The sequence below is a fragment of the Eulemur rufifrons genome, chromosome 18 (genome assembly GCF_041146395.1).
Source record: "Eulemur rufifrons isolate Redbay chromosome 18, OSU_ERuf_1, whole genome shotgun sequence".
Lineage (NCBI taxonomy): Eukaryota > Metazoa > Chordata > Mammalia > Primates > Lemuridae > Eulemur > Eulemur rufifrons.
Window position 1 is genome coordinate 44,328,429 of NC_091000.1, and position 26,122 is coordinate 44,354,550.

The following is a 26,122-nucleotide window of genomic DNA, read 5'->3' on the forward strand; positions in this document are numbered from 1 at the left end:
TAGAATAAGTAGCACTACACATTCATCTCTTAATTAACCAATGTCATGGGACACAGGCTTTGTGGATAAACTCACAGTGTGGACAAAACTAAACTGCTTAAGTTGTTGAACAAAATGGATTACAGGTAATTCTGCTTAGTTAAAGTTAAATCCAATATCTAATATTTATAATATTAGATGGTTAAGTTCAGTGTTACAAATGATATCCATGTTGAAAGGCATCAATCTTCTTACTACAGGTACCTACCTGTCTGCCGCCATCCACAGGGACTCATAGTATAGTCCTCAAATGATTCCCTAAGTCTTAGTTCACATAAGGAGTTAACTTAGTAAACTACAATAGTGTTTAAGCTAATAGTTATTGAGTATTAACTACAAAACTGAAACTGTTTCAAACACTTTTATATATAATCATAATTAATCTTCACAACAACCCAAATACATAGGAACTATTGTTTGGCCCTCAATTAGAGAAAAAGAAAATTGAGTCTCAAGCTAATTGGGTAATTTGCCTAAAGTCACATGGCTAGTGAACATTAAAGCCAGCTTGCAACCCAGGCCGTTGGACTATTCATCACATGGCATTATTATTTGACTCTGTTTAGCCAGGCAAAAGAGAATGAAGTTACTTCTTATTTAATTAAAAAAAACAGAAGACAATAAACAAGCAAATATAAAAGTACTTCAAATAACAATTATGATTTTTCTGTAATTATCATGTGCCCTGTGCTGATTGAACCAAATAATTATTGCCTTATCAGACAGCTCATGAAAGGTCCTTTCATGTCCTCATTTTAATTATTAAAATCTTTTAAAATTGCTATTGAAGTAAATAAAATTAATCTTTTATTTCTTTAAATCACAGAGAAATTACATTTCTTATGAAAAAGTTTGTCTCCCATTTTACAATATTCGACCTGTTTACATTTTTATTGGCTATGAAGCATAATTTTTTCAACTGAATTCTGACATCTAAAGTACTAACTCATTTATTCAAATTTTAAGAAAGCAGGACTTTCCCATCTTGTAATGGACACAAAATGTACTTTATATTGGTTGCTATGCAGTTGCAAATGATGAACATATTCTCAGATATAGATCTACCCCAAATTAGAAAGGCTTAACTATATTTTATTGCACATGCAATAGGAAGCATAGGAATAATTTTAAGAAGACAATTTCAAGTAAAAACAAATTAAAAAATTTAGCTTCAAGCATTTATTAGCTGCATCATCTTGGGTAAGTTTCTTAATCTCCAAGATTCATTTTCCTTACATGTAAAATTATACCTATTTCTCAGAACTTTTTCTCAAGATTTAATAAGCTGAAAAAATAATGCGAATTTGTGGTACATAGCAAGAGACTGATAAATATTAGTTCTATATTAAAGCCTTACAACACACACAACAGCAGAACAAATACATAAATAGAAAATAAATCACATCTATGATTATTTCATATTATGATTATATTAATTAGATATATTTACATAATATATTATTTATTATGATCTATAATATTGCAGGGTATATATTAACATTTTATATATAATTTGCATATATACTTCCTACCAATATTTTTAAGGAAGAAATTTCAAATATAATTTATTAAAAATTATAATAAATAATAAAATTCTATCTTGTTCATGAAAGTATAGCAATTTGTATAGTAAAGCAGAAGGTTTACCATTTAAAAAAAAACAAAAAAAACCAAGAAAAGTTATGGTACCTTTGAGAGTAAACCATAAGCTAGATTGCTATGTGTTCTAAGTCATCATATTAAAGCCATTGCTGCTTCACATCTTTGAGAGAATAAAATATTGAGGAAGACCAAATAGAGGAAATATATGGAGTACTTTTCTTTTATAAACCATGAAAATTACCATTTAATTCCTGTGACTCTGAACCACTGGAAAGAGGTTTAGGGGTAAGATTAAGAGACTGCTCATGGTCTCACAGTCTACAAGAAAAACTTTCTGATCTTTTCATGGGATTTTAGCTGGTTGCTGGAAAACATCAACTATCCTATGGTATAAACAGATTTGCTAGGACATGCAATCTAAGATCCACAAAGAAAATTTTTCCCGTTTTTTCACTAGTATATCTCTGGTGCCCAAAACTATGGTTGGAACATAGTTGATGCCCAACACATCAATTTGGGTAAGTGACTGTATTAACCATCATTATGTCTGACTCAAGAACTTCTTAGAATTATGCTTGCAAGCTAGATTGGACCATCTGGTTTTAATATGTGTCTGAACCATTCATATGTTTGCTACATCCCATCTGGGCTTAACAGTTTGTCCCTACAGGTTGTCATTGCCCACACCAGCATGCAGGTAAGTTCACTGCCCAGTCTTTTCCAGTGAACAAGGTAAACCAATCTCTGATACCAATCTCAATACCTTGCCTATTTATTTTTTCATACCAGATCTCTACTTACCGTAGTCCTAGAATGGACTGATGCATTGATCAGGAATCTTTGTTACAGAATAGAATCTGCACTGCTTAATTTAAGTAAAAGATATTTATTAAGGGATATAGAAAATAGCTGATGGGATTGAAGAAAAGAGCTGTAGATTGAGCTGTTAGAAACAGTTTTTAAAACTCCACCACAGAACTGGAACACCAAAGGATTTGCTGCCTCTATCATTATCAGAACTAACTATATAAGAAAGCTTTTACTCTATCTTCTGGCTTCAGAACCACACTGCCTTTGCCATTATCTGTGAAATGAAAATGGATATCCCACAAAAATGGGCTTGATTTCAATAAGTCACCCCATAAAAGACCAAGCTTGCATGAATCTGATAGGAGAAACATAAAAAAAAATCTAGAAGTCTAACTGTAAAGGAATCTGGGAAATGTAGCTTTGTATTTATTAGATTCTATGAAAATTCTATAAAAAGGAAAGCATGCTAATTGGTCTTTGAAATGGTTATACTGAGTGAACTAATTCACAGAATATACCCCAAAACATGTACAAACTTTTGAGAAACAAGGGTATTCACTAATACTTCCAAAACAACACTGAAAGTTTTTTGCAAATATATATGTATATGTAATATATTCTAAATTAATATGTACCGAAATGGTAACCAGGGTAATTTTTAGATAGATATATAGATCGACAGTGAAATTTACCATTTTTTTGGTACATAAAATTCTTCTGAGGGTTATAGAAAATAATATAGTACATGGGAAGCACTTGGCAGAGGACCTGGAAAAACCATTGTCTATAATCTTAATTTCCCTGGCACCTAACTCTTTTTCTAATATTTAAATTAATAAAGTTACTTATTTAAACTTTATTATCTGATGCAGCTGAGCTTACCATTATGTTTTCCTTTTCGGAATTCTTCAGTCATGCTAACATTACCACACAATTTCTGGCACAAAGCAGTTGTTTCTAAATGTAGCATGTAGAATGTAGTTAACTCACAATCAATGGGTTCAATTAAGTTTGGTTTTTCCTTTTTAAAGATTTCTTATAAACTTCTTTATTAAACATAAGCCATTAGAACATCAAATTAATACTCTCAGAGAATAATGCTTTACTTTCTAAAGAATAAGGAAAACATCATCTATATATGCTCATGTTCAAAGTATTGTCTACATCATACTACTTTTTTATTTCCATTATGGTGCTTAATGCATCATGGTAGGAACATGGTAGGAATTGTGCTAGTCTAAGAATATATATGTCAAGACACCCAGAGGATATTTGACATCAGTAGGTCACATATCTTCAAGTTTGGAAAATATATGAATTATAACTTACAGTTATGTAAAATAATGATGCAACATGTAAATAAACATGTCTTGATCTCTAATTTTAATATTTTATGAAATTGAGGCTCTTTTATAAACATGTTTCTACCATGATGTATTCAAAAAATAACAAATATTTCAAAACATATTGAAATAAGAACTCACATAAACCAAGAACTTTTCATTTTATTCAAAAGGGTCACACACTTTACCTCATTTAATACTTAAAACAGAGAGATAGGATCAAGATGGCCAAAAAGACACCGGTAATATCTGCCTCCTCTACAGAAAGGAACCAGAAGAGTAAGAAGATTCTCACATTTTGAACAGATCTTCTCAGAGGGAATGCTGGGATTATCACAGAAGCAATAGAAAGCACCAAAAGTAGGTAAGAAGGGGGTTCAGGGCGACTTGCTCAGCCCAGGACTAACAGCTGGGAGAAGTTCCTGGATGCAGAAAAATAGACAACTCCACTCTCCAAGACAAGCTGTTACGATCTTGGCTACAAGACAACGAATGCCCAACCTATACCGGCCTCAGGCCTAAAGTAGGGAGTTGCTTGGAAATTGCACAGTCCTTGCTCCAGGAAGGGAGTCCATGTGGAAACCCCGGGGAAGCTCCCAGAGCAGCTTGAGCCCTGAATAGCTCAAGGAGGGACAGAGGAGCCCAGATGCTTACGTGCACCCCTGGAAGGTCGCCACCGCCCAGCTGCAGGCTGCTGTTGAGCCTGAGATGTGAGCACACAGCATTCTCCACAGTTTCTCCCCTGCTGCTTGCCTGGGTGGGGCCCCACCCTCCCTAGTCACATGCCCAAAGCACTGCTTTGGAAGTTTGACAGGTGGTGAGTCAGTCACACTCGGGCTGAATTTGGGCTGATGTGGCTGCAGCCTCTGCCTAGCTGGGGAGGGGAAAGGAAATCAGATTTTTCAGCACACATATGGAATGGTGCCCACCATCCTGCAGCCAGCTGCTGTGGGTTCAAGTCTCCAGCAAACTGCACTCCCCACAGTTTCCTGCCAGCACAGCCTGCCTGAGAAGGGCCCCACCCTCTCTGGTCACAGGCCCAAGGTAACATCTTGGAAGTTTAAAGCTGGACAGTGCTTGCTCATGGGCTGAGGAAGCTGTGCTCCTGCCTACCTAAGGAGGGACAGGAAAGCCCAATCTCTCCTATAGCTGTCTTACACATAACTAGGGTAATTCTCACTGCCCTGCTATTGGCTCCTATGAGACTGAAATGGGAGCAGAGGACTCCTCACCCACGGATTTTTGCCACTGTTGATTGCCTGAAAGGGGCCTTGCCCCCCACTTGATTGCAAGCCCGTAGCAGGTTCTGTTTTGAGAGTTTAATACTGGTCACACCTTGCCCTCAGGCTGAGTTCAAGGTGGTATGGATACAGCCACCACACAGCCAGGAAGGGACAAGGAAGACCAGGCTTCCCTAAGCACACTTAGGAAAATACCGTCCACCCTATTACAGGCAGCTGAAGGACTGGGGACTAACCTGCCCAACCCACTGCAGCTACCAATAACACCAACCTGGGCCACTTGGTGCTGGTCCTGGTGGGCAGCTCCACCATTACCACAGCCTCCCACATCACACCATCACACCACTGCTCAGGGGCCTGAGGGCCATATCCAGTAAATAGACAACCTACAGAATGGGAGAAATATTCACAAACTGTATGTCCAACAAAGGCTAATATCCAGAATCTACAAGGAACTCAAACAGTTCAACAAGAAAAAAACAAACTCCATTAAAATGTGGGCAAATAACAGACATTTTTCAAAAAAAGATATACAAATGGTAAGAAACTTGAAAAAATGCTCAACATCACTAATTATCAAGTAAATGCAAATTAAAACTTCAATGAGATACAATCTTACTTCAATTATAATAGCCATTAATAAAAAGTAAAAAAAAATAGATGTTGGCACAGATGCAGTGAGAAGAGAACACTTACATACTGTTCGTGGGAATATAAATTAGTACAACATCTATTGAGATCAGTATGGAGATTTCTCAATAAATTAAAAATAGATCTGCCATTCAATTCCACATTCACACTACTGGGTATCTACCCAGAGGAAAAGAAATCATTTTATCAAAAAGACAGCTGTATTCATATGTTTACTGCAGCACAATTCACAATTGCAAATATACAGAATCAACCTAAGTGCCCATTAACTGATGAGTGGATTAAGAACATACTACTACTCATTGATAAGAAAGAATGAAATAAAGTCTTTTTCAGCAACTTGAATGGAACTGGAGGCTGTTATCCTAAGCACAGTACCTCAGGAAAAAAAAAATGCTGCATGTTCTCACTTATAAGTAGGAGATAAACTATGGTTACACAAGGGCACACACAATGGTATAATGGACATTGGAGACTCAAAAGGGGTGAGGGTAGGAAGGGGGAGGATGAAAATTTATCTGTGGGGTATTATGTCCACTACTTGGGTGATGAGTACACCAAAAGCCCAGACTCTATACTATATATATATATACACACACACACACACACACACACATATATTATGTGTGTGTATATATACACATATTATATGTATATAATGGAATTCAACTTGTACTCCTTAAATCTATTAAAATAAAAAAATTAAAAATTAATAAAATAAAATTGGTGTATGAAAAAGGAAAACAAATAAGTAGAAAATAAAAATATCTGATGTTTATGAAAAATTACTTAAAACAGCACTTTGTGTCATATTATATTTATATTACAGATGAGAAAAGATCCAGAGACCATAAGTGAAGTGTAAATAATTGAGTTTAAGTACACTGCATCTAAACCCCATGACATATCTTGAAAAGTATTGTGGAAGACAGTACTTCTCAGAATGTGGTTCTTGTAAATTTAGTGCTTTGAATAATAATAGCTGTTTCCAGAAATGTAGGTGATGGAGAGAAAGGAATCCTTGGTCAAATACATTGGAAATGTTTAGTGAAGCAAAGGTAAGGAACATTAAAGAGTGTGTGAAAATTTTAGACTAGCATAGTGCATATTTGACTCCAATTCATTTTCCAGTGTCCAATGGATAAGGATTCCATGCTCCAACAATTTAAGAAACAATGATGTCAATTTTAGTAGAATGACATTATTATCTTGTTATTTATGCAATTGAAGGAATTATTACTAATATAATGAGCTGATACTGTGAAATATATCTTATAATTACTTAGAAATGATATTATTTGGTTTTTGACATAACTGGTAAGACTCTCAATTAATCCATCATAGACAAAAAGTTTGCATATATCTACTTAGCATCTAGAAGTCGTTGGGTAAAATATTATTTAGAAAGTTGCAAACCTTTTTTATATAAAATTTATATTCTTTATAATCCCCAAAATATTTCAAATAACTTACAAATAACTTACAATTTATTACATTAAATGCTAAGTTCTCAGGAAAGATGGAAGAAATACATATTCCAAAAACCTGAGTAAATATTCTTTCTATAATAAAGCAAAATCTCATGTTTAAAGTGCTTGGAGAGATTAAAGCAAAAAGGGAAAAGTCATAGACATAATTTTTTCATTAGCAATTAAAACAGCCACTTTTGGCAAAAAAAAAAATCGTAACGTCCATATAACCATTTCAAGAACTGCTCTATCATGAAGGCTGACCATTGTAGGTAAGTGAAGTTATTCCTTGAAGCTAAATAAATGAAGCCATCAAAAACGTTTTGGTCAATATTACTTGATATTTCTTGAAACATGACATTAAAGTATTTCATGAGACAGTTAATGGAATGTTTTATAAAACTTTTGTCGGAAACCATTTAGCTTTCTGTTAAAAGTCTAGAATAAAGAGATTTTGTTTTGATGATTGAAGGGAAGAACAATATTGAGATGTTGGTGTACAGGCTAAGTAGTGCATTGAATTATGCAAAGAAAAGCCTAATTCAATGTCTGCACAATATTAATTTGATATCACGTGCAGCATTAATTATTTATTTAAAAAACAACATCCAGTTATTCTGGGTTGTTTTCCTCAACATCACCAAACCTCAGTTATGCGTTGACATCTTTGAAGTGGCCCTGCCTCCTAGTGGGCAAAGTGAGCTGCAAAATAAATCACCCTGAAATCCAAACAAACGACCCATTGGATGAAATGATTTATTGGTAACCTTATGAACACTAGAGATTGTACGCAAAATGGGTGTGAGAGGGGAAAGGGTGATATTTTTGGCATAATAGAAATTTGGCGCTTCATAGCATAAGTAAGAAACATGACCAGTTACTTTTTGAAAACTCTTCTGGTTGATGATAATAAGATCATGATATAGAGAAGGATGTTTGTCTTCCTGTTTGCTGTGTAACAATTTATTTCAATGATTTTTTTTAAAGGATAGATGGTGAATATTACCTTGATTCCCAGAAGAAAGTTATTACTTACATTGAAATCTATACTATGTGAAAGTAATTTAGTGAAGCATTTGGAGGCCTCATTTAGATGATTTATAGTGAATATTTTCCAAATGAATTTTTTATAGAATTGTATATTAGAATTGAAATTATGTTTTTGAAAGTTTGTCAAAGTAGCAATTATTAACTTACATATATAAGGGCTTCCAGAATTTTCATTCAATTTATTATTATTTTTATTTCAAAAACTCACATTATCACAGAAATAAAACTCACATAAAGAGATATGACTTTTTTAATAGTAAAGATCATAAATGGAACAGATGTCAGCTAATGAAATCTGAAAAGTGTGGCAATATGTTCATAATAATTGAGAATTACCTTTTTAATTGACTTATTACTCAAAAATCAATTTGTATTCATATTGTTAAGTCAGGTGTAAAGTGAAAGGGATTGAAATATTTCAAATTCTAATATTGGTAATTAAAGAGTTGCCAGTCAATCATACATTATCAAGTTGTGTATATGGGAAACTGATATTTTGCTACAAGGTAATCAATACTCATGAGAATGCATTCTGCCCTCATTTAATTTTGAAAATGAGTTTTTAATAAAACAAATAGAGTGAAAATATAATTGTTCTGATATAATACAATTGCTATGCTATAAAATTATAGTAGAAACTAATTATTGTTCCCTCATATTCTTTTACAACACAATTATTTTTTAAGAATTATTATCACGAGTCTGCCATAAATACACTTGTCTGAGCTTTAGCCAGTATTACTTTTTTCTAAAAACAGATAAGCAAATAAACTATCAATTTCTTGGTTGATACTTCAACCAAGGAATGAGGAATGAGTTTTCTTGTCTTTTAGGTATTTGAGCTTTCTGAGGATTATAAACATTGAATGTGATAGACAAAAACCACAGTTTTAATAAATCTTGTAAGTAATTAGCCTCAGAAATAACCTTCTAGACTGAAAACCAAAGAACATAACATTCATAATAATGTATGATATTATAATCCATTAAAATATAGTGAATCTGCATTTCATATAGTTGTTATAATCTCCATTTTAGGTATTACTTATGGTACTGGCTATATTGTATTTTGTAATTATAAAGACACCCAACAATTAAAAAAAGAGTCTCAATAAGAGTTCATATACTGAATTACCACCTTTTAGTTTTACATGATATTTTCATTAGATGATGTAATAATAACCAATGGCTTTCAGTAATAAGAATCTGAGGGTCTACTCCTGTCTAATCACTGTTCCTGACTAGCTACTTGCCCTTGAAGTACTGAGGCAACATCAGAAACTCTAATGGAAAGAGCTCTGAATATTCAGGCATCTCGAATTAGAAGTTAAACATTCTAGTCTTCATAGCAACTTTCCCTCTACCCTAGTTGACACATATACATCCCTGAATAGATTGGACGATTTTCATCATTGCTCAGGTGCCAATATGAAATACAGAAAATAAAGAAGAATCTGAACACATGGTTGTGTAAAAATAAATAGAAAATAGAGCTTAATGCATATGTATGTGCATAATGTGTGTGTGTGTGTGTGTGTGTGTGTGTGTAAAGACTGCAGGACCTATAGTTCTTTAATAACATTTACTGTCTCAAATACATACCTTTAATTTGATTAGGTATGATCTTAGCATACTATTTTAGTTTATTGTTTGATATATGTAGTAAGCTCCATATGAAGAATAATTATGTGGCTTACTTTTTTCATGTACATGAATATATATAACTTAATATTTATTAATATCATGTGACATTTATTGAGAATTATAGTTTTGAAGAATGTTTGTAATAATAGCATTATGTAATATTCTTATAAAATTATAAGCCTTAGTATTTCAGATATGTAAAGCACTTTTATAACCATGGATATGTTATGCTCATATTTACCATAAAAGACAAATGGTATCTAGAGAGGTTAAGGAAAGATCACAAGTTTTTAGTAAACAAGGTAGTACAAATCCTAGATATGTCCCTTGGAATAGTACTATGTTGCTTTTATCATTGTCTATTTTTTATTAAGTTATAAAGCACTAAGCAGTATTTAAATAAATTGGCAATAAGGACAATATTTGTAACCATGTCATTAAAGGAAAATAGCACTAATAATAAAATTCATATTTATAAAATCAATAAAAATAGCAAAAGGCATTGGTGCTAACAGTATACTAAATTTACCTAATGTACATTTGGTAATTGGTTAAAAAATGACCCACTTTAAGCCTGGCATGGTGGCATGCACTTTTAGTCCCAGTTATTTGGGAAACTGAGGTGGGAGTATCATTTGACCCCAGGAGTTCAAGGCCAGCCTGGGCAACATAGCACACATACACACACACACACAATTTTTATATAAACAGCCCATTTTAAAATAGTAGAAAAATCATACTATTGATCTGAATTATTTGCTTTGGATGTGACTTCTCAAAATGCTGGCATGTACAAATGCTAAACTGTATCTAATAGCATGTGTTTGAGGATTAACATGAGACGATATATGTAAAAACTCAACACAGTGTCTGAAGCTAATAGGTATTTAACAAAATTTAGGTATTTAAAAATAAAGCATGAAAATGTCCATTAGGGAAATATCTTTAGTGCTTTGGGTCTCTTAATTGTAGTCTTAAAATAACCAAGATATAACTAGCAGTAAAAGGGAAATAATCTTTATTTTTATCACTTTTGAATGGGAAGAGCCAAGAGTGTCCACTTAAAAAGGGAGAAGGAAAAAATTGTGTGATAAAAGCAACTGTACGTTTTTGGTGGATGGACACTCTTTTCTTTACAAGGCAAGAGTAAAGCTAATATTGAGGAACATGCCAAGCACAGGCATGTGCACATTTCCCACAAATATTATCCTTCTGATGGCAATAAATCTTTTAAATTATTTGGAAAACTAAAAACTTTACTAAGTTGACAGAATTTGTAAACTATTTGTAAGCTATTTGTTAACTAAGAATTATTTCCATCTTCCTCAAAAACAGTTATTGTTCTCATCACTGAGAATACTAGGGAGATGCTCTTAAATATAAATGAATAAAACAACCATAAATTTAAATACTTCCCTCAGAAATATTGGCAGAAGTAAACTAATTTATTGTACTCTTTATTCTAGAAATATTCTTCAAAGGAAAATATTTTCTAATAAAATGTATGAAATTCTCAATGGATGTTAAACATTTAATGTGCAATATTTTAAAATGTTAAATCCATACTATTACTGAAAAACAGTGTTTAAATATGACTGGCTGTTTGTGGACCCTTTTTCTAAAATCTGTAGGACTGCCTTCATTTCCCAGCTATAATCCTCAAATGCAACTTTAAGGAAGGTTATCTTAAACAAATGCTTTGCGTATTAGCGCAAGTTCAGGGCACTGGTGTCATTAAGTTGGGATTGTTGTCATAAACAGAAATAGGCACAGAATGCAGGAAATAAGATTAAGACTTCCCCTGGATACATTCCAATAATGTAATGAATGTGTTCTGCTAAATGAGGTTAACCATTAGTCAGGAAGTCCAGAGAATTACTAGCTGGCAATGGATTACTAGTATGAAGTGAGACACAGCTCATATTTCAATAATTAGCTATCAATAAATGTAAAATATTTGATTTTCAGAATTTTTGTCATCTACCAATGGGTAACGGGTAAGCTATTGCTTTCATGGCTTGAAATGTTTTTTTGTTTGTTTTAATATTGACATCTAAAAACATTTTTAAATGGTCACTTTAGTTTCCAGTAAAATAACATTTCAAGATCATTCCCATAAATAGTCAAGAAAAATGTAGAACCCTTCTAAGTAGAGATAAGCAACAAGTCTGATGTAATCATGTATCTGCAATTTGCTTACAGGTCAGAAGCTGGAAGCCATAATGCACCTTCAGCATTCTGAACCATGTGTCCGCTAATAATAGTGAAAGGAATGAGGAGGATCATCTTTAAATTTTTATTACATTATAAAAGAAAATATGTTACTAGACAGTAGTTTGAAAAACATAATTTCTACTACTTCACATGATATGATTTATGTACCCCAAGGCAATAAAGCATCAAGAAGAAAGCTACACTAAACTTATTTCCACTATAACAGAATTACAAATGTGATTTAAGATTAGCCTGAAACACTGGGACCCTTCGCAAGAAGGAAGATGTGCACTCAGTTTGCATCAGATGCATATATCATTTAAATGCACATCATACAGCACATCTTGAAGTAAAAATTCCCTTTTGCAATACAAAAGTATATAACTTTGAGCTAATATGAGTGTTTTGAGGATAAATAAGTGTAATAATTTTACATATAAAATAACAAGCCATACTTCAGTTTGCTGAAAATGAACACAAATAGTTTGGGAATTCCTGGAAGGGCAGTCTTACCTAATTCATTTGAACAAAATATATCTAGCAAAATAAAAAATACATATCTTTTTTATGAGATGACCAAACATGGAAAAAAATACTGTGGCAGTGAGTCAGTTGTGGGAAAATGTGCAGAGAGGACTGTATTTGGATTTGTTATAAACAAGCAAGACTATATCGCCAATCCAGGGACTCTCAGAAGTGTAACTACCCTTTCACCACTCAGGAGCACATGTAAGCTTAGTAACTTCCCCACAATTTTTTAAAAATTTTTGTAGAACGCTGAAAGAAAAAAACCCAATAAACATATGTTTCTATTCAAAAAGGAGGGAAGAAACTAGGGCAATTGTGCTTTACTCCATGGACAGGCACAGGACTAGGACACCCTTGGGAAAAGTGAGCCCTGGAAGCCCAAAATGTAGATAACAAGGGCCAGCATGTGGACGGAGAGGCCAGAGCGATTAACCCAAGAAAAATCTGTGATGTTCCATCCTTACGATCAGCACGAGCACAAGTTAATGGAAACCTTTTATTGAAAGATGACAATCTACCTAGAGTAATTTATTATCTCAATGAATAAATTTCAAAACTTGGGAATGTCTCTATAGTGAAAAGAGTCTTTCTATGTTTGACTAGTGTTGATTATGCCATACTAAGATCTATTACTAACTGTTAAAATATAAATAACTATTTTCCAGCTCTTTTGTAGAAAATATACTGAGCTGGCAGTGACTAAATAGTTGGTTCACTATGAGATATATTTTGATAAGATCCATCTGCCAATTCATAGACTTGATAGAACACCAACTTGTAGGGCAGGGCTTGGTGGAGGAATTACACCAGAACTACAGAGGGAATGCACCAAAAATTGTGTTGAAACTTTCAAGAGCACTATATGAAGAAGAAAAATATCAATAGAGAATCCCCAAAGGGGTCAAAATGGATTTATAATCACATGGAAGATTTTGAATTATCATTCTTTTCATTTTTAGCTTTATCTACAAAGTAGCATCACACCCTTTTTCTTTCTCCTATGAATTTATATAATTATTATCTTAAAACATTCATTTCTTACCTTTGATTCTTGAACTTTCTTGATTTTTTTCCTGCTGGAATTAAAACAGAAATAGGTCAAAATATGTAAGTAAATATGTGAGCAATAGTCTGACGTTAAGTATCATTATAAAGAATTGTCAAAATGTGTTTTATAGATATGCCCAGGAACACTATTCTTACCTTAAAAAAATACTTATATAAAATATTTTATTAGAGTAGTAGTAACTCTTGGTAGACCATGTATTTCTCTATGAAACCAATAAATTATATGAATGTGGATTTATAAATAAATAATCAAATGGTTAATGAATAATAAATAGCCATGCTTCTCAAATGCCTTAAGCCATTCCATTTAATTCCAACAGATATTGAATGATGCCTTCAGAATTCACTTTCAAGGGCTCTACATTAATCATAAATTGTTGGCAAAGGAACAAGTTTAGGGGCACATAGTAGAAAATTCCACTAAAAAGACACAAAAGATTTCAACTGTGTTTCATTCAATTTAATTTAGAATTGGACCCCTTCTCACATCTTTAAGGCTAAAGTTGACAACAATTCTATTATTTATTCAAAGGCTGCTCCAGTCAGACTTTTCTCTCAATCTGACATACTCTTTATTAGTTACCAGGCAACCCCCAAAAGAATTAGCTTGCTTTCAAGTTTTAAAGTTGATATTGTGCACTTCTCAATTAATATTCAAGCATAGTTTACTCTGTCTAAAAGTTTCAGGGTCTCACATTGAAATAATTTTGAAATATGTTTCTAATAAAAATAACAATAACACAAATAATGAACTGCAGAATGGTTTAAATGCCAATAAATTTTGGAAAGAGGGTAAAACAATGAAAACTTATTTTGCTGTAAACATTAATCCCAGATTCAGATTTTGAGAATAAAATGCATATCAACAAATATATATTTATTGAATCAACCAGCCCAATGATATGATTGTTAAGCTTTAAGACTTTGTGCTTTATTTCTCTCATTCTAACTCAACCAACCTCTGTGTTTGAATTTTGTTGTGCTCTTTGTTAGTTAATTGATTTTTCCAGTTCTGATTTATTTTTAATTTAGAGTATCTGGTAGTTACTTAAACTAAAATTTAAATGTAAATAACAAAATTACTTGTTTTAAAAATGCATTATTCTTTCATAATTACAGGACTAGCAGGTTTAAGTTTTCCAAAGGAATATTTGTTAATGAAAATCTCTCTCTCTCTCTCTCTCTCTCTCTGTCTTCTCTGTTAATATTCACTCATTCAGTCATTCGTTCTTTCACCAAGTACGTGTGGATGACTTTTTACGTGCCAGGAATTATTCTAAGTGATCAGTCTACAAGGAGTGAGCAAAATAGAAAAAAATGTCATGTCCTCATGGAACATATTACATAGATGGTAATAAGTTCTATTCAGAAAAAGACGGTGACAATGGCAAAGAACAGTGGGGTAGCGATGGATTTGAAATATCCAGTGAGAGCAAGGGTTGCTGATAAACAGATGTGAGAGACAGAGAGGACAAGAATGACTGCAAGGTTCTGAGTCACTAGAAGGATGGAGTTATCCCTAAGTGGAGGAAGATGGTCAAAGAAGAAACACTATTATCTCTTCTTCACTTGTCTTCTAGCAAAGCCACACTGAATTTTCCTCTAGCTCTCTGGCCACCCCTGTTCAGTCTCTTTAGCTGTTTCTTCCTCATCTCCTCAATTCCTAAATACTAGTTTCCCAGGCACTGAGGTCTTATCTTTCTTCCATGTAGCTCACTCCTTTTGTGATCTTATCTAACCTTCTGGCTTTAAGTACCATTCTATTATTAAGGACTCCCAGATTTATGTATCTAGCAAAACCTCAACATTAAACTTCATACTTATATGTCCAATTGTGTTTTTGACATCACTACGTTGACATCTAATAACATAGCATACTTCTAGTGTTAAAAACTGCATTTCTGATCTTCCCTTACTTCTTTGACTGTCTTCCTCATCTCAGGTAGCAGGAACTTCATTCTGCTAGTTGTGCAAAGCCCCAGTGTCACCCTTGTTACTCTGTCTCTTAAGAGATAATAGACCTCAAATTTTCCATGGATTTGATTTTTGAACATGTTGACCTTGAATTTATTTTTATTATCATTCTGAGGATGCACAGTAGGCAGATGGTTATAATGTCTGAAACTTATGGGAGATATTTCAACAAGATATATAAATTTTGAAATTACCAGTCTATGTGTAAATCATTCTGAATCAGGACAACATAGAGTAGAGTTGGATTATCTGGAACTATTAGAAAATATATAAGAAAATGTAAAGTTTACTTAGCCAGCAAAAGAAAATGGAAGAATAAAAACTTATAGGAGAAAAATCAGGAAAGCAAGGAATAATGGAATCCCAAGGAATACATTATTTAAAAGGGAAATTTTCAATAATATAGAATTCTTCTGAGAGATCGAATACAATTATTTCTAAGAAAATGCTCATTAGATTTATCAGCATAGATAGAATTATTGACACTGTTTTTGGCGCTCTTCTGGACTTAGACGTTAAATTGAAGTTATTCAAGGAAGGAGAGGAAGATTGAGAAAAGTATGAAGTGGTAAAAATTGAATGAGAGAAACATGAGTGGAAAAGGAAAGTCTGAAATGGTGTGTAGCTGGAGAATAAAGTTCAAAGAGGTATTGTGTTTGCTTTTGTTCATTTGGCTTTTGTTTTATTGTGTTTTATAACATAATATTATATGTCAGTGAGATTTGAGAGTGTCTAACTGTAAAACAGAAGATACACAGCAGAAATTGAGAGTATTAACACACAAGGGAGAGATGATATGATTGACTATACAACGTTATTGACAGGATGCATGTGATGCAGGACACAGGAGGGGGCAAATTTAGGTAGAAGAAAGACCAGTTCCTGTAGTGTAACAGGTGGGCACAGGGAGGCTTAGTCATAGATGCAGGCGTTATGTAGGTTTAATATAATGAATTAAACATGTTCAATCTGTGATGATTTGTTTTATTGAAGTAATAGAAGGAAAGGCTTTGGCTGAGTGATAGAGGTAGAATGGTTTATTAGAAAATTGAGAAGATAGAGGAGATTTTAAATGTACTGTTTTTTGCAAGAGTAGATGGGAAGGATCACACACAATAAAACTTGTATCAGGATTGCCTCAGGTATCACTGAGGCAATCCTAGTTGAGTTTTGTCATCATAAATTTGTGATACTGATCTTAGCCTTAGTTTAATTATAGTTGAATGGGTTTAACATTCATTGATATTATATTTGACCATATTTGCTTTTTTTAAAATTCGATTCTCTACATGATTGTAAATAATTATAAATTAACAATACAAACTGGCTTAAATATTCTATAGGCAGGAAATGTTTGAGGCATGAATTTGGAAAAAAACAAATTAATTGAGCGGGATGGGAAGAATGAAGACAGACTTGCAAAGTGAGAAAGAAACTTAATGTTATTCTACTCCATTTACTGTCAAATACATATAAACCTCTTTCAGTAGAGACTTATCTAGGATTTTCAAAGTAATAACTGGTCCAATTTGTTTCTATGTCTAAAATGCTGTATTGTTCAACTAAGCAATATATATTTTCTGATTTTATTTTAACAATTACTTCATGTTTAAAATATAAACTTTAAAATGAGAAAAGGTTATGAAGTAATTGTGATTGTTTAATTATGTAAGAACTCATAAATTGTCAGAAAGATTTGTTATTCTGTCCATATGATGCATTTGAAAAAACATTCTTACATTAGAACACCTTAGTTCCTGTTCATAATAGCAGAATGCTAATATCTCTTGGCATAACTGAATTTTAACATTCTTTCCAAAGATTTTCTGATAAAGTGATCTTGTCTTAAAATAAGAAAAATATTTGGCCATGTATGAGAGCTAAATAATAGCAAACTATTCATGTTTTACTTTGTACTACACCATACCTTGGAAGAATCCCAAAGTGCTGTATATTAATTACATAAGTAGACTCCATAAAATCCAGCCCAACAGTAGCAAAGGACTAATAGCTCTTGCAGACAGTATGATAAAGATTAGCAAATGCACTCTGGGAAGAAGCATGGATTCAGAAGAAACACATTTTTAAACAACCATTTTTAAACAACAATATAGTAAATGCAGCATAGCTAACCAATGTAAAATTAAGTCAATTTGAGATGCATAGTAGTTGTGTAAATGATGTGCAGTGGTCCTAAAGCATTTAAGCAAACTGGAGTTTAGCAAATAACACTGAGGTGCCAGGTTGCAACTCCTTTAACTGTGCTGAATGTTACCACACTGGGAGATATTATTAAGACTATTTCTCATCCAGCATTTGGATTTATGGCATGACAATTCTTAACATTTGATGATGGCTATGTTATAACATGAAAACAGATGTCTTATGATCAAATTAAAACTTAATGCCTGGCCACAATATTTTCAAATATCATTTACCCAGTTCCTTCCTTCTCACTGAGAAGCACGTGCTCTCTGGGAAATGAAGAAATCATCTAAATGCTGAGTACATTATCTCCACCATAACAGCATTGAGGTAATAAACATCAAACTATCAATGAATATTCTCCCTTTCCATACTATACACTAATATTACATTAAGAGGAAGGCATGAACTCCATACAGGTAATACCCATGGACACCCCTTTTTATTAAATGTTCATACATATGATATTACATTAATGAGACTAACCATGTGCTTTGTGGTCAACACCAAGAATATCACAGACTTCCTTTGACATAGAGGGACATAAGAATGAAGCAAGTGCAGACAGAATTTAATTGTTCCTCTATAGAGGTAAAACTAATTCTCTCTGACTTTGAGAAAGTATATATAGTCTTTCTGTTACTGTACATGAAAATAATCTGGCTATACTACTGAAGGAAGTAAGGGATATCAAGTGGATAAAACGCAAAGTTCTTTTCCTTTTTAATATGGGAGTGATGAGGAAAAAATTTCTGGGTTGCTATTGTTGTTCTTTAATACCATGTGACTCAAGTTGCATTTGGTCATTAATAAAAAACATGCACTAAGGCCATGTTACCTAGATGATTAACATGATTAAAATAAGTATTATTGGAAACAAGACATAAAGAAAGAAAAGTCTAGGTGTAGGTTTCTTCCATCTCTTTGCAGCAATACTGGAAAGTTATTTCCTTCCTAAGAACTCCTCCTCTACTCAAACATAGCATTTCTTTTAGTTGAATGGGTGACTGAGGGATTATAAAGTTAGAAAAACATAGACTACTTATTTGCTATCGTTCTTTGCCTTAAGTGTATATATGAAGCATATTCAAACTGTGCTTAGCTTGACCATATGCTGAAAATAAATAATTTCTCTCATGGTGTCAGGTGTGGTTAGGGAGAGTTGTCCTTGTGTTTTGGCTCCTTGTTTGGAAGATTTGCAAGCAGGGTCAGTGTGACAGAGTGCTGACAGACATAAGCACTTTCACACAAGTAGTGTTTATTGAAAAATGAAAGTCAGTCCCCAGACAGAGGAACAAATCTGTTCCTATGAGTGGAGACAACCTGAGTTTAAAGACAGAGCATAGAAAGAATAGTACACTCTTAAGGTCAGTAGAGAGCATACTTTCTAATAATATGTTAAGTTGAGGATGGAATATTTATGTCTTTTGGGGGAAGTGGGTGGAGCTTACCAGAATCATGTACCCTCTCATTTTCTGTCTTTGTATGTCTGGCTCCAAAACTGTCATGGCATTAAGGAGTATGAGTTTTACTATGTTAATGAGGGAAAGGTTATCTTTGGTCATAAGCACCTAGTTTTTGAGCATGCTGCATGTCCCTAACCTCAAGTTTTTGTTGTTGTGCTTTCTTTACTCTGCTTTTATTGATCCTGACCCTCAGCCCTTGACTACATCCCCCTGTTGCCTGTCCTGTCACCTACATACCCTCATCCCTACCTAACAGTGTTTGAGAAAAGTGAATGTGCAGAGGAGTTTTACTGGAATACTGAACAAAGCCCATACTGAATCAACAATATTTAAAATAAAAAAAATGAACAGAAGATAGAAATAAGTCCGTAGTAACCAAAAGTTATGTGTCCTAGCTGAAGTAATCTTGCTATCAATCCACACCATCTACAGTTATTCCTGAAGTAAATTAATGTCATCATTCACCAAAGGTGGCCTATGCATGTATACTTTAGTGCTTAGGTAAGAATGTGTAATTTTAAACTCATGAATAATGGCCAGTAGATCCTAACACTGAAAATTAAATTTATGGAAAGCAAGTATATAAAAATATAAATTTTGTGTCAAATATACATAGAGGTAAATCTTATTAATTTTATCAGGCTGCCTAGTTTACATTCCTTCTCTTAACTTTTCCCTTCTCTCTGATGTATTTATTATTTCCCAGAGAAATTCCACCACTAAAAGCAGTAGAGTAAGTGCTAATTTGTAGTAGAGTACTCACATTCATCATATATTTGTTCCCATGTGCTAGATGGTAAAATGCAAAATACTGAAGGCTTTTTAAAAATATTTGTTAGAATTACTAAGTAATATAGATTATAAATTTATGAAAGGTGGGAATAAGAGACTGTTCAGTAGAGCCACCATACCATAATCCCATAACAAATTCCTTCTACATCATTCTGACACATAAAACATGTAAATACCCATAAATACATGAACTTCTTTCTCTCCCCCAAGCCACAAACACACACACACACACACACACACACTTTCTCAGAAACATTTATTTTGCCAGTGGCAATTTAATTATAAAAATGCCTGGAAAATAAGAGACATTATCAATCATAATGAAATATAACTAGCCTACTCAATCTTGGTGTCATAGATACATTATCAATAAACTATAATGGCAAATTTTCAGGTTTACTTAGTTTAATCACAGCCTTCTCATCTTTTACTTAAAATACTTCTTGGAATTCAAATCATTTTCCTAATCCAGTATTATCTTCCCTGACCAGGCCTTCCCTGACCATTCTATCTAAAACAGTACTTCCATTCTTATGCGATTATCTTAATTTTTAGTAATTTTTCATGAAAGTTACCACTGCCCAGAACAATATATATTTATTTGGGCATTGTCTGTTCCCTGACTACAATGTATGCTCCATGATCATAGGGACTTTGCAGTTTTACATGGTGTATATACTCAGTGGCTAGAAGAGCACCTGCAAGAGAGGGAGCACCTGTCCTAACAGTCACTGAACTCTAGAATTTCACAGTCAGCTGGGGGCACAGGCACACACACACAAAAATATGAAATGAAATGTGACATTAAAGAGTGGAATTATTTGTCAAATCCAGATAGTACAGTCAGGGGAGACATACATATTTCCTTAACTTTGGCAGGTGAAAGGGAGCTGTGTGAAGGTGGGGAGCTGAGAAATCTACGGAGAAAGACGAGACTGTAAGAAAAAGTAGTTTATCTGAACATCAAAGGGAAGGGGCACATTCTTTGCACAGGACATGGCATGAACAAAGTGACAGATCCAAAAGAATGCATGCAAAACAAGCAGAGTGTTGTGGTAATGCGGGGTTGGGATGGTTAAGTTACTATACTAAGTACGTCTGAGTAAGGAGTATGTTTCAATGATTCAGGAAAAACGAAAGTAATTTTCTTATGTTTATAAGAAATGTCATTGGATTCATTAGCAACCTAACATATAGCACATGTAAAATTTGATCGAAATATTTTCACCTATGTATATTGTTTCAAAATGCAATGTGCAAAAGCAACAGAATGACAATCTACAGTTGCTTCTCTCCTTTGGTTTTAATATTTTGGTGTGAAGTCATTCATTCTGATGCTAAAATTGTAGTTGCTTCTAATTGTAGATTCATATTATGTTTGCTAAGTTTGTAATTTTCAGGAAAAATAGAGAGAACTTGCTGTTAGATTGATTAGATTCTCCGTATTACTTAAAATTATAAAGACCATAAGTCAGATATCAGAAGATGTGCACTAGACTTTAAAATAAAATTTCAAACTAGAACTGAATATACTCATCAAATCCCTTCAGTATTCAAAAATATTTGCATTATGACTTTATTGCATACATATTCTGACTTTTAATATTAAATTTAGAAATTTTATGAAAGAAATTTATATATGTTTACATTGAAAATAAAATTAAAATCTAATATGGGAAATATGTAATAATATTTATGGTTTTAAAATATTTATAAATATCAAAAAGCTTTTTGTTTGCTTGTTTGGTTTTATTATTATTTTTTTAACCAAGGCAATGTATGTTCGGGTTCAATGGATAAGACATATGCACTAATAATCACATGTTGTGGCAAATAAAATCAGTAAGAATTTGCCCAGTGTCAAAATGAACATCTTTGGTTGATGGACTCATGAAAGACATAAAATGTTGGGTCTTAAAGGGTGAGCAGCATGCAACTAGGTGAAGGGATCATGGGCATCCAAGACAGAAAAAATAGCATGTAGAAGAGATGAATTAGGAAGTGAGATGTGTTACACAGGAAATAACACAAAGGTTTATATTATATTAAGCATGATAGATAATTGAAATAACTAAAGGGCAATTATGCCCTAAAAATCCTATACATTACACACACATATGAACACTCCTCTCCATAACAAAGGATAAAATTACTTATCTATTTCCCAGTGCATATAAATTTGAGCATTTAAAAAATATGTTAAGGAAAAGGAAATGCTCTTTTATCTAATTTATAATTTAAGATAAAAAAAGACAGTTATGTACAAGCTACTAACAATATCATCAGTTTATATTATTAGACTTTGAGATGAAATATGAGGAAAATCTAAAATTAATATATAGGCATACCTTGGAGATATTATATGTTTGGCAGCAGATCATCACAATAAGTCAAATATTTCAATAAAGTGAGTCACAGGAATTTTTTGGTTTACCAGTGCATATAAAAATTATGTTTATGCTAAACTATAGCTTATTAAGTATGCAATAGCACTATGTCCCAAAACAATGTACACCCCTTAATTCAAAACACTTTATTCTTAAAAAATGCTAACAATCATCTGAGTAATTTGTAATGTCATTTGTAATCTTTATGCTGGTGGAAAATATTGACTCTATGTTGATGGCTGCTGACTGCTCAGGGCGGTGGATGCTACAGGTTAGGGTGGCTGTGGCAATTTCTTAAAGAAAAAAAAATATATATATGACGTTTGACTCATGAAAGATTTCTCTGTACCATGTGATGCTATTAAATAGACCTTTACCCACAACAGAATTTCTTTCAAAATTAGAATTAATTCTCTCAAAACCTGCCTCTGCTTTATCAGCTAAGTTTTGGAATATTCTAAACCCTTTGTTATAATTTCAACAATGTTCACAGCATTTTTCCTAGCAGTAAATTCCATCTCAAGAAACCACTTTCTTTGCTTATCCATAAGAAGCAATTCCTCATCTGTTCAAGTTTTACTATGAGATTGTGGCAATTCAGTCACATCTTCAGACTTCACTTCTAATTCTAGATCTCTTGCTATTTCCACCATAACTGCAGTAACTTCCTCCACTAAAGTCTGGAGCACCTTAAAGTTATCCATGAGGGTTGAAAGCAAATCATGTTACTGTTGATATGTTGACCTCCTCCCATGAATCATTAATGTTCTTACTGAGATGTAGATGGTTGAATCATTTCCAGAAGGTTTTTAATTTACTCTGCTGGGATCCATCAGAGAAATCTATGTCAGATATAGTCTTATGAAATGTATTTTTTTTCAATAATTGGACTTGAAAGTCAAAATTACTCCTTGGTCCACAGGCCACAGAATGAATATGCGTTAGCAGGCATGAAAACGTTAATCTACTTGTAAGCCTCCATCAGAGCTCTTGGGTGAATAGGTGCATTGTTAACACTAATATTTTTTTTTGCATACATTAACCACCATTTACTTATTTTTTTAAATTTTTTTTTTATTTCAGTATATTACGTGGGTACAAATGTTTAGGTTATGTATACTGCCTTTGCCCCACCCAAGTCAGAGCTTCAAGCGTGTGCATCCCCCAGATGGTGTGCACCACACACATTAGGTGGGAATATACCCATCCCCTTCTCTCCCCCATCTGCCCAAAACCCGATGAATATAATTACTATATGTGCAATTATGTGTTGATCAATTAAAATCAATTTGATGGTGAGTACATTTGGTGCTTGTTTTTCCATTCTTGGGATACTTCACTTAGTAAAATGGGTTCCAGCTCTATCCAGGAGAATACAAGAGGTGCTATATCACCATTGTTTCTTATAGCTGAGTAGTACTCCATGGTATACATATACCATATTTTATTAATCCACTCATGAATTGATGGGCACTTGGGTTGTTTCCACATCTTTGCAATTGTGAATTGTGCTGCTATAAAGATTCTAGTGCAGATGTCTTTTTTATAGAATGTCTTTTGTTCTTTTGGGTAGATGTCCAATAATGAGATTGCTGGATCAAATGGTGGGCCTACTTGTATCTGTTTAAGGTATCTCCATATTGCTTTACACAGAGGTTGCACTAATTTGCAGTCCCACCAGCAGCATATGAGTGTTCCTATCTCTCCACATCCACACCAACATTTACTGTTTTGAGACTTACTGATAAAGGCCATTCTCACTGGAGATAAGTGAAATCTCATTGTGGTCTTGATTTGCATTTCCCTGATGATTACAGATGTTGAGCATTTTTTCATATGTTTATTGGCCATTGTTCTGTCTACTTTTGAAAAGTTTCTGTTCATATCCTTTGCCCACTTTTTGATAGGGTTGTTTGATTTCTTCTTGCTGATTTTCTTGAGTTCTATATAGATTCTAGTTACCAGCCCTTTATCAGATGTGTAACATGGGAATATTTTCTCCCATTCTGTAAGTTGTCTGTTTGCTCTTGTGATAGTTTCCTTGGCCATGTAGAAGCTTTTTAATTTGATCAGGTCCCATTTATTCATTTTTGTTGCTACTGTGATTGCCTTTGGAGTCTTCTTCATAAATTCTTTGCCTAGGCCAATGTCTATAAGAGTTTTCCCAACATTTTTTTTAGAGTTCTTATAGTTTCATGCCTTGGGTTTTATGTCTGTTTTCCACTGTGAGCTGATTTTTGTGAGAGGTGAAAGGTGTGGATCCTGTTTCAGTCTTCTACACATGGCTATCCAATTTTCCCAACACTGTTTATTGAATAAAGATTCTTTTCCCCAGTGTATGTTTTGTCTGTTCCTCAAAGATTAGATGGCTATATGAGGATGGTTTTATATCTGGGTTCTCAGCTCTGTTCCGTTGGTCTATGTCTATGTTCTTGTGGGCCAGTATCATGCTGTTTTAGTTACAATAGTTTGATTCTTTATACTTCCAGAGTTCTTTTGCTGATTCCTTCCCATCTAGATCACCTGTTGCTTCTTACCTTTGGATTTTCATTTAGATAATGATACACGCAGTTTATTCTCTGAGCCAGTAGGTGGTGTTTGTGGGTGAGATTCCCTCACACCCTGTATGATGAGTCAGTTATTGCAGTAAAAGTGTGTGTAGAATGACCTCCGTCAGTAGGTGATGCTTGCTGGGAGGGCAAGCTGCAATGTTGTTTTGGGGTCCTGTAACCAACTCTTGTTCCTCTGAAGAGGCACTCCAGAGGAGTGGTGGGTGGGGCCCTGGGACTTCCAGGTGTGTCCTTATTCTCCACCTCAGTGGGAGCAGGTCAGGGAGAGAGGCTGGGAGGGGCTGAGTTGGGTAACCTATCCTCAATCTCCACAAATGCTGTTGGGAGGGGTCAAAGTCATGTTCTCTACTGGGCAAAGCTGCCAGGGAGGGGCTGAAATGGCCCCGCTCAGCCAAAAAGTCTGTGTGTGGGGGTGAGGCTGTCTGAGACTTGCAGTCTGGAGCAGGCCTCATTCCTTTCCTCCCTCCACTATTCTGCAGTTACTCCCAGGCCTCTGCCAGCAGGCAGGACCTCAAGCCAGTGGATCTCCCCTGGCTGTGATATGGGCCGGGAGATTCCCTGCCCAGGATCACAGCGCGAGCTGGGCGCAGGGCCCTCCTGTGGGAGGAGGGTTGCCCCTCAAGCACCCTGATCTACCCCTGAAGGCACACACACCTCAGTAGGCTCATTCACAAATATCCCTTCTGTGCCCCAGGGCAATGCTATTGAGACCTGGGTGTACAGAATCTGGCCAGCAGACCTGTCCCCTGGGCCCCGGAGATCAATCCCTGACCCTGCCAGGGAGAAGAGCGCTGGTCTCAAGTCACCCACAGGGTGCCCAGTCTGGATCAATGTTTCTCCACCTCAGGATTTGCCCCACTCTCCTGGAGTCACCAGGCAAGCAGCACCTGGGAGGCTGGTGGGTAGGGAGCTCACAGCCTGAGGACCCCTCAGTCTGCTGTAGGGCCCCAGAAGGAGAGGTCCTGTACCCAGCAGATGCCTCCAGGTGGTTGTTAAATTGTCTCTCCTGGCAGCCACAGGTAGAGAAGGGGAAGGGGAGAATGAAGCAATATGGCGCCTGCCGATCAGC

General features: G+C 34.4%; 1 protein-coding gene across 3 annotated transcripts in view; it reads right to left on the reverse strand.

Moving 5' to 3' along the window:
* Positions 1-26,122, reverse strand: part of FSTL5 (follistatin like 5) — a 642,677-nt gene that overhangs the window by 511,357 nt on the left and 105,198 nt on the right. For 2 of the 3 annotated variants that reach the window (XM_069493244.1, XM_069493243.1), the window contains exon 3: positions 13,634-13,664. In XM_069493244.1, the coding sequence (XP_069349345.1) occupies positions 13,634-13,664 (31 nt within the window). Of the gene's footprint in view, positions 1-13,633; positions 13,668-26,122 lie in introns of all 3 variants that reach the window. The other variant, XM_069493242.1, reaches the window with a different exon arrangement.